General features: G+C 51.0%; 2 protein-coding genes across 3 annotated transcripts in view; one reads left to right on the forward strand and one right to left on the reverse strand.

Moving 5' to 3' along the window:
• The first annotated feature begins 4,206 nt into the window (after positions 1-4,206).
• Positions 4,207-8,108, forward strand: tmem179aa (transmembrane protein 179a, genome duplicate A). Of its 2 annotated transcripts, XM_023802403.2 has the most exons (5): positions 4,207-4,396; positions 4,528-4,971; positions 6,073-6,210; positions 6,530-6,608; positions 6,974-8,108. In XM_023802403.2, the coding sequence occupies exons 2-5, from the start codon at positions 4,559-4,561 to the stop codon at positions 7,151-7,153; spliced, it is 810 nt and encodes a 269-aa protein (XP_023658171.1). In that variant the 5' UTR covers positions 4,207-4,396; positions 4,528-4,558; the 3' UTR covers positions 7,154-8,108. The 2 variants fall into 2 exon arrangements, with proteins under 2 accessions (XP_023658171.1, XP_023658170.1); XM_023802402.2 differs by having other exon boundaries at positions 4,207-4,971.
• Positions 8,109-9,466: 1,358 nt separating this feature from the next.
• c14h14orf180 (chromosome 14 C14orf180 homolog) overlaps positions 9,467-14,745 on the reverse strand; it is a 135,834-nt gene continuing 130,555 nt past the window's right edge. The window contains exons 10-14 of the mRNA XM_072699199.1: positions 13,158-13,188; positions 12,797-12,905; positions 11,472-11,638; positions 10,845-10,974; positions 9,467-10,003 (exon numbers count right to left, since the gene is read on the reverse strand). Coding sequence (XP_072555300.1) covers positions 9,798-10,003; positions 10,845-10,974; positions 11,472-11,638; positions 12,797-12,905; positions 13,158-13,188 — 643 coding nt within the window. The 3' untranslated portion in view covers positions 9,467-9,797. The remainder of the gene's footprint in view (positions 10,004-10,844; positions 10,975-11,471; positions 11,639-12,796; positions 12,906-13,157; positions 13,189-14,745) is intronic.

Here is a 14,745-nt window from a genome sequence, read left to right on the forward strand (position 1 = left end):
GGCTCTAGCCCCATCGTCACCATGGAAACGATACCCACAGCTGCACTCTGCAGATGTTCAACGAGAACAAAGCTGCCAAAATACCATCAGCGTGTGACAGACTATCTGTCAGCCGTTACTAGACGAAATCTGACGTTGTATAAGAGACAAAGTCCACAGTCAAATAATTTAAAAGGCCCTGATTTGCTTCTAAGCAGTGGGGTGGACAGGTGGGGTCTCCTTATTTAGAGAAGCCTGTGATTGTCTGAGAAAAGCAGGTGTGGATCTTACCCAGACATGCTGATGGGCTCCACACTACACTGTCTGTAGAATCAGCAGTAAACTGCTTCATCTTTTAGATAGGTCACAACTTTTTCAGGTCCAAACCACTTTGCATCCACGGCCCTCTGGACCAATCTACCTCCAGAACCCCACACACAAGGGTACAAGAAAGGCCACCAGACCCACAGAGATTGTATCCGGCATGTTAGCAGCTCTTGTCTTTTGCTGCATTGTCCATGCTGTTTCCTCTGTGCACTGCAGTTTACACCAATCCTGCAGTACTGCCCAGGATTTAGGATTTATGCAAGAGAACAGCTCTGAATATAAAATGCCTATTACTTCGAACTGTAACAGACTTCAGCATCAGTATCTCCTTTTGTGACTTATACCATACAGACTCATGCCATACTGCGTACTTCTCAAATGTAGCTTTAAAAAAATAAAACACATGCCTTGAATTCTATAGCTTTCTAATACTTAAAATCACTTTAAAATGTTTTTCAGCCTCACACTCCAAGTACTGAATAATTTAATGTTTTTACTGTTCTTATGTGTATAGTGTTTAGCCTCTTCCAAATATGTCTGAGAATTATTGTGTTTACATACATTACATCAAACATAACTGCAATATTACAAAAAAATGAAATAAGAATACTGATGATCATGTCATTAATTATTACCCAAAAATAACACAGGTCTTTTTGAATGCGGAATGTTTTTATCAGTGATGTATGAGTCCAGGCCAAGTCAATGCTATATCTTTAATAAACCGAGTCCGAGTCAAGACTAAGTCTGATGGGGGAGGGGTGAGTCTGAGACAAGGCTGAGTCCATTACTGGAGCTGGGAAACTGAGTCTGAGTCCAAATCTGAGTCCAGAAAAACAGAAATTCAAATCTAGATCATAAATCTGAATTCAAAACTATAAGCTGAAAGTTAAACAAATGCCTCAATTTTTTACATTTAAATTATTTATTTAAAATGACCACCAACTAAGACACAATTATTTTAATCTAAGAAATAGATGATTTATCAAACACAGAGGTAACAGAAACCCACCTCCCTAGCTGCATCCTGTAGTAATTATTAATTTCTTTGTAACATGTCAGCATCCTGCTGAACACGTTTAAAATCCGTTCCGGAATCTTGTAATTTCCTCAAAAGTAAACAATGCGAACACGCGATGTTCAGTGGCAAACCTGCTGTGTAAACAATATGTATAATATCTATGCTGACTGGGACTCTCCAAATTACAACAATGAAACATCGCTTTTGAGAAACACAAGAGCTCCGAGCATCTTATAGCTTACATGTGTGCAGTGGGGGCTCCTGTGTCTGAAAAAAATCCAGTCTGATTCCCACCCCCAGCACCCCCACCATTAGACCGCTGAGACCTTTAAACATGTCTACTCCAGGGGTGCTGAACACTGGCCCTGTAATCTGAACCCAAACTTCACTCTCTCTAGCGTCTCTCCAGAGACAAAGGTGGAAGATGGTGGGGGGGGGGGGATTCGGACACTGGGATTAATAAAATGCAATAATGATTTAATACACAAACTAGATGTGGTGCTGTTGGGTACAGCATTGTGCCCCTGGACAGTCATGTCATTTGGTCTGGGTATCTTGTCCCACACCAATTTGTACAATTTCTAGTAGAACTGGATGGATCACCTAGAAATGTGAAGGTTAATGTTTTGACCAGAATGATGCGATATGTAGATCTGAAGTTGCTTATTAATTTCCTGCACATTCCATTTGGCAATTTGCGGAATCTTTCTCCACCAATTTGATGGTTATTTGTATTCTTTTGTGTATGTTTATTATTCATGTATGAAAATGTCATTTATATCATTTATATGTTTTATATGTTTAAATATTCCGCGATGGGTTGGCGCCCCTTCTCGCGTTGTTCCCTGCCTTGTGTCCGTAGATTGCAGGGTAGGCTCTGGGTGCCCGTGACTCTAAATAGGACAGGCAGGTACAGAATGGATGGATATTTTGAAGTATGTATATTCTGTTTATTTCTCTTTTACAATATAACCAAAAATTCCTGTGACATAAATGGAGGCCCCCTGGTGGGACATGGAGGAATTGCAGGGTCCTCTACAGGTGAGGCTAGAAAAAACCAGGCCAGAGCCCTAGACATTTTGGGGTTTCCCCTCATTTAACACACCTGATCTCCTTGCACCTCCTTGAGCTGAATCATTTGTGGTAGAACAGGGAAAGAACTAAGCTACACAGGGCTCCGCCCCCCCAGGCCTGGAGTTTGACACCCCCTGGTGTAGGGGGTTTGAGTGGGAGGGAGATCTATTTTGAAACAGCAACCTTCATCGCCATCAGTGTTGCACCCTTTTGCTCTGAATCATATTTAGCAATCTATACAATGGGACATTTAGAAGAATTAGGTTTTAAAAAGAATATTCTCATGGGAGCAGCCTTCCAGGAGAGCAGTGCCTTTTGGGTTAAAGCTGTACACCAAATAACTCGATGAACTACTTCAGAAGGATGAATATTAACTGTCCCCCGCCCCCCAACTGGTGACGAATGAGCGTGAGGAAGCTCATTTGCATATGTGTGTATCACACTGTACCATCACCCCCTGTGAGCTGTCTGGATCTCTCACGGTCTTTGGATGTGTGATGAGCCAATCGGAAGGAAGCAGGTGGACTTCACCCCCCCCCCCCCCCCCATCCATCCCCCGCATCCACCCCATCCCTGCCACTGCCCACGTCTGTCAGAGCAATTTGAAATGGCTGCTGCAGCACCGGGGCTCATCGAGCAGCAGGTCTAGTCATCTGTGAAAGAAAAATGCAGAGGAGGCCAGTCTTTGATGTGCCTGGCACGACATGGCACTCTTTTCGGGGTGGGGGGGGGGGTCATGTGGTTTTCTACCTGCCACAAATCATTACCACGTTGTCATCAGAAAGAGCATGAAGGACACCTGTCACACTGCCGACTTGCCTGGAATTCAGAGCCAGTACATCAGCTGGAGTGGTCCTGGATGCTCAGACGATACACCACTGAAACCAGCTTGTGGGTATTTATCAGGTCAAATCTCAGCTGCCCCTGACAGTAAATGGCATTGTGCCGAGCTTCTGCTTACAAAGGAGAGCGAGCAGCCAGACGCGGCTTTGTAAACACTCACTTTAAAAGTACTGGCCGTTGGTGGGGGGGAATTAGCCAAGCCTCTGTCATTTACACTGGTGCTGAGGGTTTAAGCGGAGTACGTCCTGTACAGTGTCTTTGGCGAAGGAGCTGGCGGCGTGTCACCCTGCCTGCAGTTCTTAGGAGCAATTTGATTGACAGCTTGTCTTACGTTATTCTGCATTTTAATGTGACACTGCCAGGACCAGGCAGAGACATTTCCCTGCCATTGGCCAGGTGCTTTCAGCTGCAGTGGGATTCTCTATATTCCAGGTTTCGGGCATAATCAGACTTCACCACCCCCAACAAAAGGATGAGGGCCTGAAGTCTACACACATCTCAAATGAGGACCATCCTGACATGTACAAGAGTGACCAGGCATTAACATCCCAAAACAACCCCTTTTAAATACTGGGCTCTGACCTGAGGGTTTGCATTCACGGTGGCGCTGCAGTGAAGGCTTGTGGGCAATAGTGTAAATCCTGGTGGTGTGTATGATGACATCTAAGGCCAGGTGCCAAAACATCAACATTTTGAAGTTTGAGTTTTTCATCGTACCATCATCTTAATGATGCTCAGACAGACACACACCTTTTAGTGCAGGGAAGGGCTTTGATTGAAATCACACAGAATGCCCCCCTTGGCGCTATTCAGCTTGGTCTGGATTCAGCCCGTGCCTGACTGATCAGCTTAAGGACAACTTGTCCTCCTGCCAACGTCACTGCCAATCAGAAGTGACGTTTGCAGTGACTGATGGATCCAAATGATGTTGGAAGCCCCACTGTAGCTGTCCAAAAGTCTGCTTGTCTGTGGGTTTTAATATATGTAAATAATCTACATAATATGATAATATCATACAAAGCAAGCTGGACTCACTGAAGCATTCCAGACTAGGTAGCTTACTGAAGAGTTTAACTGCACCATTCTCATACAATCTCCAGGTTTGGCGTGCGGCTATTTGTAGGTGGAAAGCACAGAGCGTCGCGTGGAATAGTAAGTTTCCCTAAGTTATTCAGTACTGTAACCTGTGTATTGGCGATCAGAAAGCGTCAGAGGTCTGCAGCTAAATTATGCAAACACGCGGGTTTTTAACATGAAATTGAGCGTTTCGTATTGTAATGCAGGGAATAAGCGGCGAGAGAGGCGCCGCTGCAGATGTGGCTCCCCGGCAGATGCGCTGTCGTGCTTCATGCGTCAGGCGGCGCGTCAGTGCGCAGCCGCCGCGGCACCGAGCGCAGAAAGCCGGAGCACAGGCGCCTGGCGAACATGGCACTCGACAATTTCCTTTTCGCGCAGTGCATCCTCTACTTCCTGGCGTTCGTCTTCGGCTTCATCGCCGTGGTTCCTCTGTCGGAAAACGACGATGACTTCCAGGGTAAATGCCTGCTCTTTACTCGGGGCATGTGGCAGAACGAGAACATCACAGTGGCGAAGCAGCGCTTCATGGTGGATGAGTGGGGACCCGAGTCCTCCTGCAGCTTCATCACCTGGGTCGGGATCGCGTCCCTCATACTGTCCGCAGTACAGGCGTGGCGGCTGCTCTTCTTCCTCTGCAAAGGCCACGACGAGTGAGTGTCCGCATTGCTGTGTGTTTGCTTGGCTCTTTGTGTCGTTTGCTATATGTTTATTATTATAGCGGAAAAAAATCACCTGCACTCAACGTCCTGCACCAAGCCGCATAGCGGTGCAATTTTATATTTGGGCAATTTTAAAAGTACTAATGTTATAATGTACAGAATCTTTTCTGAGCTCCCGAATCTCCACACTCCTCACCGCTGCATCATTGATCCAACCGGTCTGGCTTTAGGGTAGCTCTCATAATCAATGTGAAGTATTTGATTTAAGGAGTACTTTTCAGCATGAGCAAACGCATCGTTAGGGGTTCTGTCATGATGGAAGTGGGGGGGTTGCATGCCGATTCGTCCTGGACGTAACAGGCATTTATTAATCAGCGCTACAGAGGATGCCGAATGAAGGCATCATCGAGGGGGAATACAGCTTTCTGCATCTCCTGCCTCCCTGCCGGTCGGCTTCGCTGCGCAAAGCCGCAAGGAAAAACATTCAGTGCCGTCGGGGTCACTGAAGACCGTTTGTCCTCAATCGGATGTGCGAGAAAGTGTGTGTAGGTGTGCGAGACTCCGAACCTGCTTCCCCATACGTGGGCGAGGTGCGAGAGTCAGTGATTAAAACGCACGAAGTGTAGGAGGAACCTCCCCCCCTCCCCCCAGTACAGCAGTTCCACCGATAAACCAGAGAAGGACATTGTGCTGTTTCCATGTGCCTGTGAAATTCTACATGATCGTCTAATGCTGTCCACTTATCGGCAGTACGGTATTACCTACCAGGTGTTGACATATCAAAATAAGTGTAATGGAGTCTTCATGTAGCCTCTTCATTCATTTGTTTTTAAGTCAGGAAATGCAGGACAGTTTTAATGGAGTCGCTCGGGGTACCAGAAACTGCCAGCATCACCGGCTTTTTTCTGTACTGCGATGCCTCATTAATGCACACGCCTCTGCTTCCTGACAGCGTGTTCATACTACTGCCTTCTGTAATGAGGACAGAGACGGAATGAAGAAATTAAACAGAAATAGTGAATCTTTCATACTTATCTGGACTGGAACTTGGAATCAGCTCTCTCTCTCTCTCTCTCCGTTTTCCTCCACCAGCTCCATCTTCAACGCCTTCCTGAACCTCCTGGTCAGCTCGCTGGTGGTCTTCGTAGTCTTCGTGGCCTGCACCATCATCAGTGTGGGCTTCAACCTCTGGTGTGATGCCATCACGGAGAGTGGCAGTATGATCAGCAGGTAGGGAAGGTACTTTGCTGCTTATACAGAGGTGGCTGCCTTCTGGAATAGCAGTGAGGCTCCATACAGCTCTTCAGCACTGGGGTCATGGGTCTCTTCTTCACTCCCGTTTAACTTTAACACGAGTCTGGCTGCCTGTAAAGAGCCAGTGCGCTGGCCTTGGTGAGATCGTCCTTGAGGCTAACGGTTTGTTACACAGCCTGCTTACATGCTCAGTCATAGCCGCAGAACCTCCGGCAGAATGTTTTGTGGAGGCGGCGGCTGAGTCCACAGGAGCGGCGCAGCTGAAATAACCTGACCCCCCCCCCCCCATCTCCAGCTGCGAGGACCTGCAGGACACCGACCTGGAGCTCGGCCTGGACAACTCCTCATTCTACGACCAGTTTGCCATCGCGCAGGTGAGGTCATACGAACAACAGGCTCCCGCCAGGATGCAGATCAGACACACGCAGACTCGGTTCACGCGTGCACCCTGCTGCCCTTTAAATTACCCCCCCGGGCAGCTGCCCTGCACACTCATCCTGCCCTGTATCCACTGAAGCCTGTACAGGCTGGATTATTAATTGCCTTATTACAGTGAGGGTGTAATGCACTCAGAGTCTCTGAAGCGGAGATTGAATCTCATCAGACTCAAGCCACATGAAGAGTGATTATTCGCCCATTACAGCTGACATCCATTATTGCAGCTGATGCATCATGGGTAATATGCGGAGTGGCAGAGATGTCCCATAGACGTGACTGTGGGCTGCTCTGTGTCTTGCAGTTTGGCCTCTGGGCGGCCTGGCTGACCTGGCTGGGCATCGCGGTGCTGGCCTTCCTCAAGGTCTACCACAACTACCGGCAGGAGGACCTGCTGGACAGCCTGGTGCGCGAGAAGGAGCTGCTCCTGGGCCGCGGCGCCCGCCGCTTCTCCGACGCCGAGGACAGAAGCGCAATGATCTAGGCTGTGCACAGGGAGCTCGCGTTGCTTACAAACTTCCTGTGACAGCTGACCGTCAGGCTGGTGGGCGGGGTCGGGACCCGGGTACATCTGTCATTGGATCATGTCACATGACCACACCATACAGCCCCCCCCCCCCCCCTCAGGAGACACACGAAAGGGCTAAACAGTGACCCCCAGTCGCTATTCCTCATCTTGTGGGTCAGCTTTCCCACAGATACCCCCCCCCCCCCCCATGTCCCTGCCCATGAACCGAGTTCCAGTCCTACAGCACACAACATAGAGGGGGAAGCCAATCAGCCATATTCCGGGTCGACCCCCCAAGGTTGAATGTGGAGTCTGGGTGGTGGAAGTTTGTAAACAACGCCCCCCCCCCCCCACCCCCCTCTTTGGAGATGGGCATTCGTTGCTCGTAGGCTCCACCTAGTGGAGCACGTCGCATGCAGCAGCAAGGTGTGTGTAGTGCCTGCTTCAGCTGTCAGTGGCGTGTAAAAAGCCGTACAAACACATGTGGTTTTAGCTCCTGTCACATGTGTGTCTGTATGAATCTTTTGGCGTGATTAGTGCTGTTTAATCCCATCTCAGGTCCCAGCTCCTATTGGCCGGCCTGAGCTCTCTCCCAGTATCAGCAGGCTGTGATGGTGGTGACATTTCTGGCTTTCCTTACTGACCAGCATCCCTGTGGGCACCAGTCAGCAGAAGCCATTCAGTAAGACGAAGCCCAGGCCTTTTCTGCTTGACGGTCTACTGGCTGCATCTCTAACCCCGCCCCCATCCTGCTACGCTTTCTGCATCTGTCATAAGGTTGTGCCCCCCCCCCCACCCCCCATGCAAACCATGCTGTGCATATGCACACACATGCACACACACAAAACACACTGTGCTATCTGATGTGTGTTTGCAATGCCGGTCCTTTATTGAAAATGATACAGACAAAAAAAAATCATAGGGGGCGGGCGGGCGGGCGGGCGGGGGGGGGTGTGTAAGGGTAGCTGACGAAAGGCACTTCTTTGGAAAGTGGCTGCGTACATCCCGTGAGCAGTGCCACAGACACCGGGCGTGGAGGAGCAGGGTGCCGCCTGAACCGGCGGCAAGCAAGAGGCAGGGAAGCGGCCAGGTGGGCGGGCACTGGCGGGGCACTGGCGGGGCACTGGCGGGGCACTGGCAGAGCACCCGGGACGCGCCGCTGTCGCGTATTGCTTTGAATTAAAGGACAAAGGCTCCCTACTACACTGTACCAGTCTGTTCCCTGAAACCCGCGATGACATTTATCAAAATTTACATGTATTATTGCTCTTAAATTAAAGTCGTACATGGCTGTAAACCAAAGTGCCTCTCGGTGTCTGAATGCTTCCAAGTCTGTCAACAGCAGTCGGTCTTTGAGGACACGAACACTGATAGAGACGCAAGCGTGAGTGGGTGTCGTCACGCTACGGTACCGCGTGTGCAGTGTGTGCCCTCCTGCATGTGACACGCTTCGCTGCGTCAGGTTAACAATGAGGACACACACCTCAGCTACACATGTAACCGGTACCTGTGTCACACAGGTATTTGGGCCTTTTGTAGTGTACAAGCTGTCAAGACAGGATGTCACATGCCGGTAAACTGGAATATGACATTTTCTTGTGTTGCTCTTACTGTGCTTTAAATGATCCAGATATGATAATTTCACAGCAGTTCACCAGTCCCAAATATACCATTAACAGTGTCTGATAATTAGATTAAAACCTGAATATCAGAGAAATAATAAAAAAAAAAACACAGTGAAGTTTATACAAAAGGCTGCAAATCAAAAGTGGTGGGATGTGCACTGGAACACTGCAGATAATACACACTATGTACGTACCTTCATGTTGGGTGTCGTTCCAATAACTAGACGTACGAAGAACAAAATCGCTAAATGGCTTTCGATTGGCCCGGCTCTTTGCTTACATACCCGCAGGCCGCGTACCACGAATAAATATTTTTTGCATGCTGGCCGCTGGGAATCATGAATCAGCTGCTAAAATCGAGGTACCGTCAAAGTGGGAGGGGTCTAGACTCTGTGAGCAGATCACGCTGTCGCCCATAGTGACGGACCCACTGAAGTTTAGCTCGCCTTGTGCCTGTTTCCATTACCGAAACGTGATGTTTGTGCTTGTTTCAATTTGTCCTGACGGTGACACGGCCTCTCAAAGGTTTTATGGGTTTTCTGTTTTCCTAAATCCACAACATAGCTACTTTATGCCATAACATGTGTTGGAAACTGGATGTTCCGGAAGCGTGAGTCGATACATATAGAGTAGTGCGCTGGATCTGTAAAATATTTACACGAAATGCAATGCAAGCGAATGAATCTTTAGTAACATGCGTAAGCCTTTAAATGCCACAGTTTCTAGCTCTCTAAAAACTTAAACATGACATATCCACAGCTAAAATATTTACACATCCATAACAGCTACATAATTCTGAGAATACGCTTCTGTTTCTCTACATGTAGTTGCAAGGGAACACAGCTTCAGGCCCTTATGACGCCCGTCACAGCACCTCCCGCTCATACTGTATGTGAACGGCCTGCATGTGAGGCTCATGCCCTCTGCAGACTTTGGTTGAGCGGCGGGCAGGGAGTGGGCTGAGCTCTGGGGTGCCCCCTCCTGGTGGATCAGGGTCATTGCATGGTGAGCCAGACCCAGCAGCCCCAAACCAGCTGCTTCACCTGCAGGACGCAGACGGCCAGGATGGCCTCCAGCTCCTCGCAGGTTCGCAGCGGCCGCCGCCTGCCCATGCAATACAGCATCACGCCCAGTACGGAGAGCAGCAGGAAGAGGCAGGCCAGCGGCGCCAGGTGCGGGCGGCCAGGAGAAGCGTCATACCCTGTAAGTAAGAAAAACTCAGTAAGTGGGTGTCGCAGAGCGAGGCCCTCTGCTGGATGTTCGCACACAGCACAGCCACGCAGCCGTCGGCCAGCGGAATCCTGGACGCCGTGCACTGTTACACAGACCGAGAGGAGGCGCCGAGTCCTGGCACGGAATGGGGGGCGTGACTCATCTGCTATTCACACATAATGGCCCCCATTAAAGCGCCGAGCGCATGCATTCAGGTGAGGGGCAGTTAGACCCCGGGGGGGCTGCTCTTCTCCTCCCAGCCTTATGGTGTTATCTGCTCCATTGTGAGGAAGGTTCCGGCACCTGATTACCTTTTTTATGATTTTATCTTTCACATCCATTCTTTTCCATCACACGTGGGGGGGGTGGCTATTATGCCTTACGGTGTTTTTTTAATTATTAATCATGTGTCACATGACACAAGTCACATGTCCCACAAATGTACGTGTCACGCGTTGAGACTGCAGGTACACAGTTTTTCCACTTAATAATAATAAAAAAATTGGTTATTCCTATAAATCCTTAAATTCTACGCTACATGAGAAGGCTGTGGGCAGAGTTCCAGCACCAATCCGCGTAGAAAGCAATGCTTATACAGTCCACACAGTGTCACTAAGCCGAAGTGTGTAGTTGTCCTGCAGTGGTGATTTTAAATCACTAGGTGGCAGCACTAACAATATCTGGGTACCGTGGATAAGAGGCAGTGATTCTATGCACTTACACACAGCACTGTAATCAGGTTGGATAAAGAAGCCGACATGACCTGCTTGTGTGGCCTAGCAGGCTGCTGACCCTTGACCTTCGCCCCCTGACTTCCTGCCGGATCTTACCATGTACGATGTTCTCGGGCTCCCTGAAGCGAACCCGCCTCTCTGACCGCCGTCTGTGGGTGGCCTCGGAGTCGCTGCCACACAGGTTGGACCGTTTCAGGATGGAGGGTGGAAATTTGCAAGTGGTGATCTGGACCAGGGTTGGGGGGGGGGGGGGGGGAGACACACACATCAGATGTGATATAACATCGGGGGATTTTCAGAGCGGTTCAGTCAAAGGACAGATAGGCGTCAAGGCGAGCAGGAGGAGGACCTTCCGGGGGTAAATGCGCTTTACCAGAACTGGAGTGTGAGCGAACCCTCGGAGAATAAATTACCCACAGAGTTCTGTCACATATTCACAAGAGTGTTTTCGCCTTCCCTCCTTAAGAGATCACTGTGTCGTCGCTGCCCATCTCACACACGCCAGACGTGTCCCTCAGCGCTCAGCCTGGCCAGCAGTGCACGGCTCAGACGCTCCATTAAAAAATGGCATCATGGCATTGATACCCGTCGCTAAAAGTCAACGCTGAACTCAAAACTAACCTCCGCTTTCACAGCGTACAACACAGAAGTGATAACAGTGACATTTTCACCACTGAAGGCCGAGTCAGGTGCCGCAGCTCAGAGCTGGTGAGGCCACCGCACCTTTGTCATGGGCACTTCCGGTAGGGGGTGTGGCTCCTTCCTGTGATGATGTCGCACGTCGGAGCGGCGCTCTCTGTGACTGGAGGCCGTGCTGCGGGAGGCGTGGCTAAAGGCCTCGGTGGGGGTCATCGACTTCGACAGTGCCGTCACGCACTGGCCGAGTGAATCTGCAAACGGAACACAGGTAAGACACCTGTCTGGACACACCTCGCTGCTGGCGGAGGAGTGGGGCGGGGGGGGGGGGGGGTACAAGGTGACACCGAAAGCTACGCAGGAGCGGCTGCACACTCTGACCTCCGTATGAAGGGCAGCTCCGTTTCTAAGATAGTGATAAGGCTCCCAAAAACGCTGGCCTCGCCCGTCAGGCCGGGGACAGACGAGTGTGAAGTTCTCAGAGGCCCCTCTGACAGATGGCACATACCTCTGCTGGCACGGCCCCCGTCTTTTACCCAGCAGCCCCACTTAAGGCCCTGACCTGCTCTTAATCTTCAAAAGAAAGTCACGCTGGGAGGCAGCCGCAAGCTCAGGAACCGCGAGCATCTCGCCAGACGGGCTCGCAGAGCACTGCGCACGCAGCAAGACCACCGGGAAAAACAAACTCATTCCGTCCGGCTCGTTAGGGCTGGCGAGCCATGCTAATGTGGCTGCGTAAACGGAATACAAAGCCGGAACATACAGCGAGAGGGCCGCGCCACGCCTCCGGGGAGCTGCGAAATAGCTTTGCATGTGTAATGATACTTGTAGTTGAATTTAAGCAGCTCAGAATGGGGACTTAATGAGCTAAAAGTTCATTCCAAGATTTTCCTTTGAATTAAATGAGGCCCAGCTGTTTGCCTGCACGTACAGTCAAGAGGGTGGCACGCCTGTCTGCTAGGAGAGCAGGAAATCGTATGCTGGGCACGCTGGCAGCTGGCACCTGGGCACGGGGACCAGAGCGTCCTTCACCTGCCACGCACATGATGAGGCTCTCGTACTGGTGTTTGTGAGGCTTTTGTGACCTAGGTGCTTGGGGGATTTTTAATCCACAGTAACTGAAACAGCTTAAAATGTCTCACTGTAATCCAATTTCACGACCGAGTCATTTCAGCCATCCCAGTTGTACTAGGATACATTTTGACTCTCTCTAGGATCTCAGCTGGGAAGTTCCTGATTTTACGCTTTCACAAGATACATGGTGCTATTGTCCTGCATCCTATGGGAAGTGGCATGATCTTCCGAAATACCGTGAGGCCGCATTGCCTTGAGACTTGGAGTGTGACTGTGAGTATCTGAGTACTCAATCGTATTGATCTCATTGAAGGTGACAAGGGAGTATTTCTGTGTACCTGAATACTCGGTCTTCCCAATCTCAGCATAGACGGAGGCAAGCAGTTCCAGGCTCCTGGCGGTGATGGGGTGGTCATTGCCAAACGCTTTCTGACGGATTTTAGTGGCCTGAGACGGGGGTGGTGGGGGTAGGAGGGGTCAATCCAAGAACACTGTTTCCTCATTGGCTCGTTGAGCAATAATTTACATTTCAAGCTGCGTTCAACTCGATGATCATTTAAAAAGAAAAAAAAGGACAGAATTCAGCGATGGTGCAATGATACAACAAACACGGGCCATAGGTCACATAATGATTGTAACTGTTACAATATCTGCATATGGAAAACACTGAGGATATGAGAGGAGGCAGCGTCCACCTACCTTCCCACTGTACTCCAGAGCGAGGTGAGGCCTGAAATGAAAGGAGGATTGAGAGAACGTCACTCGTCACGCATCAGGGGTACGAGCCACATGTGGCAAGGACGTCCCCATGACCGTGCCCCCCCGCCGTCGAGCAAGGTCAGAGCTTCAAGGTGGTTCGCTGTGTAAGCCCATGTGACCGTGACCCCTCCCCCAGGTCCCCGTCGCCGAGCAGATGGACCCTCTCAGACCCCCCGCCAGCAGTAATTACCGCCCAATGAACACTCTGTTTGTGTGGGGGGGCCCATCAGCCCAATATAGTCCTCTGGATACACGGCGGCCTGCACAGGGAGCTCCGCCAGCTCATTAATCACCCCCCTTTTAATACTCCTGTTCTCCCCTTTCCCTTTCACCGCCCCCCCCTCAGGGTTACTCTCCTGCTGATTTTATTGCCGAATAATCAGATTCAGATTTGTTGGATGGGCTATGCAGCACTGGAGTCCGAGGCTTGGGACACGATTTATCAGGACAGTGACGTCACCCCATTCGAGATACACTGCAGGAAAAGCGTGTGCCGGCCTCATCACTGTAAATGAATGAGCCAGTGAAACAGGTCTGGGGTCCTGACCTGAGGTCCTGACTATCCCGGTGCACCGTTAGTGCGGCCCCAGAAGCAGTCTGGTGAAGCCAGGTGTGTCTGCGGACCTCGCTAATCTGCGAGCCCGGCGGCCTTGATTGCACAGCCTGGCACAGGCTTCCTGGCACGGCCAGAGAGTCCTGATTATGGAGTCAGTGGAAATCTTCCCCCGCTGCCAAAAGCAGGCACAGTAATCCGGCAAGAAGGCGGAAGGGGGTCCGGTGCCACAGGTCGGGTTCCACCCTCCATCACGACGGCAGCCCCCCACCCCGGACTCATGCAGGAGAGGCAGAGCGTGTGGCACTGCCCCTCACCCCTATCATGCGCTCACTGCCATAACGTGCCCAGGGCATGGGCCGCTCTGCCACGGCACGGGTGCCAAACCCCGGAGCTCTGAATAAGTAATGTCCGGGTGTCGGATGAGGTTTTTAAGTATTTCTCTGGACACCTGATCGGCATCTTCCTGGTGCCCTGGCCACTGGAGGAGCGTCGCTGCGTCCCGCTGAAACATTTAACAGGCACTTCCTGCAGGCGCGGCGAGAAGCGGATATGAGCCTGGCTGCGGCCCGATGTTATCGGCGGTATCGGAGACGAGCGAGGGCAGCAGGGTGCAGCTGCCCCTGACCCCACGTGGCCCCAGCCAGGAGCAAAGAGCTCCTCCCGCTCCCATCCCGCTCCCATCCCGCTCCCCGGGCGTTCCGGGCCCAGTCGAGCGACCGTGGCTGGCACCTCACAAACGTGCCTCGGTCCCGCTCCAGACGTGGACCTCTAGGGGGTGCCGGAAATATGTATCATGAGGGCTCCTGCCTTTCTATGTCGCGAGGCAGAGCACAGGAGGACTGGGTGGAGCAGGACAAGCCCAACATCAGGGCTGCACAACACATCAGTCACCCTGGAGCTCGCAGCCATTTACGCCGAAGCCTGCAGATCCGGCAGCGCCGGGCAGGGAAACCGAGCCCAGGAGAAGATGTT

This window comes from Paramormyrops kingsleyae, chromosome 14 (assembly GCF_048594095.1).
Source record: "Paramormyrops kingsleyae isolate MSU_618 chromosome 14, PKINGS_0.4, whole genome shotgun sequence".
Taxonomy (NCBI): domain Eukaryota; kingdom Metazoa; phylum Chordata; class Actinopteri; order Osteoglossiformes; family Mormyridae; genus Paramormyrops; species Paramormyrops kingsleyae.

What these genes read in the sequence shown, in the direction of transcription:
- tmem179aa (XM_023802402.2), top strand. Translation starts at nt 4,559, where the DNA reads ATGTGGCTCCCCGGCAGATGCGCTGTCGTGCTTCATGCGTCAGGCGGC. An exon ending in AGTGGCAGTATGATCAGCAG is followed by an intron (nt 6,211 to 6,529) that starts GTAGGGAAGGTA and finishes CCCCATCTCCAG; the next exon opens with CTGCGAGGACCTGCAGGACA. An exon ending in ACCAGTTTGCCATCGCGCAG is followed by an intron (nt 6,609 to 6,973) that starts GTGAGGTCATAC and finishes TGTGTCTTGCAG; the next exon opens with TTTGGCCTCTGGGCGGCCTG.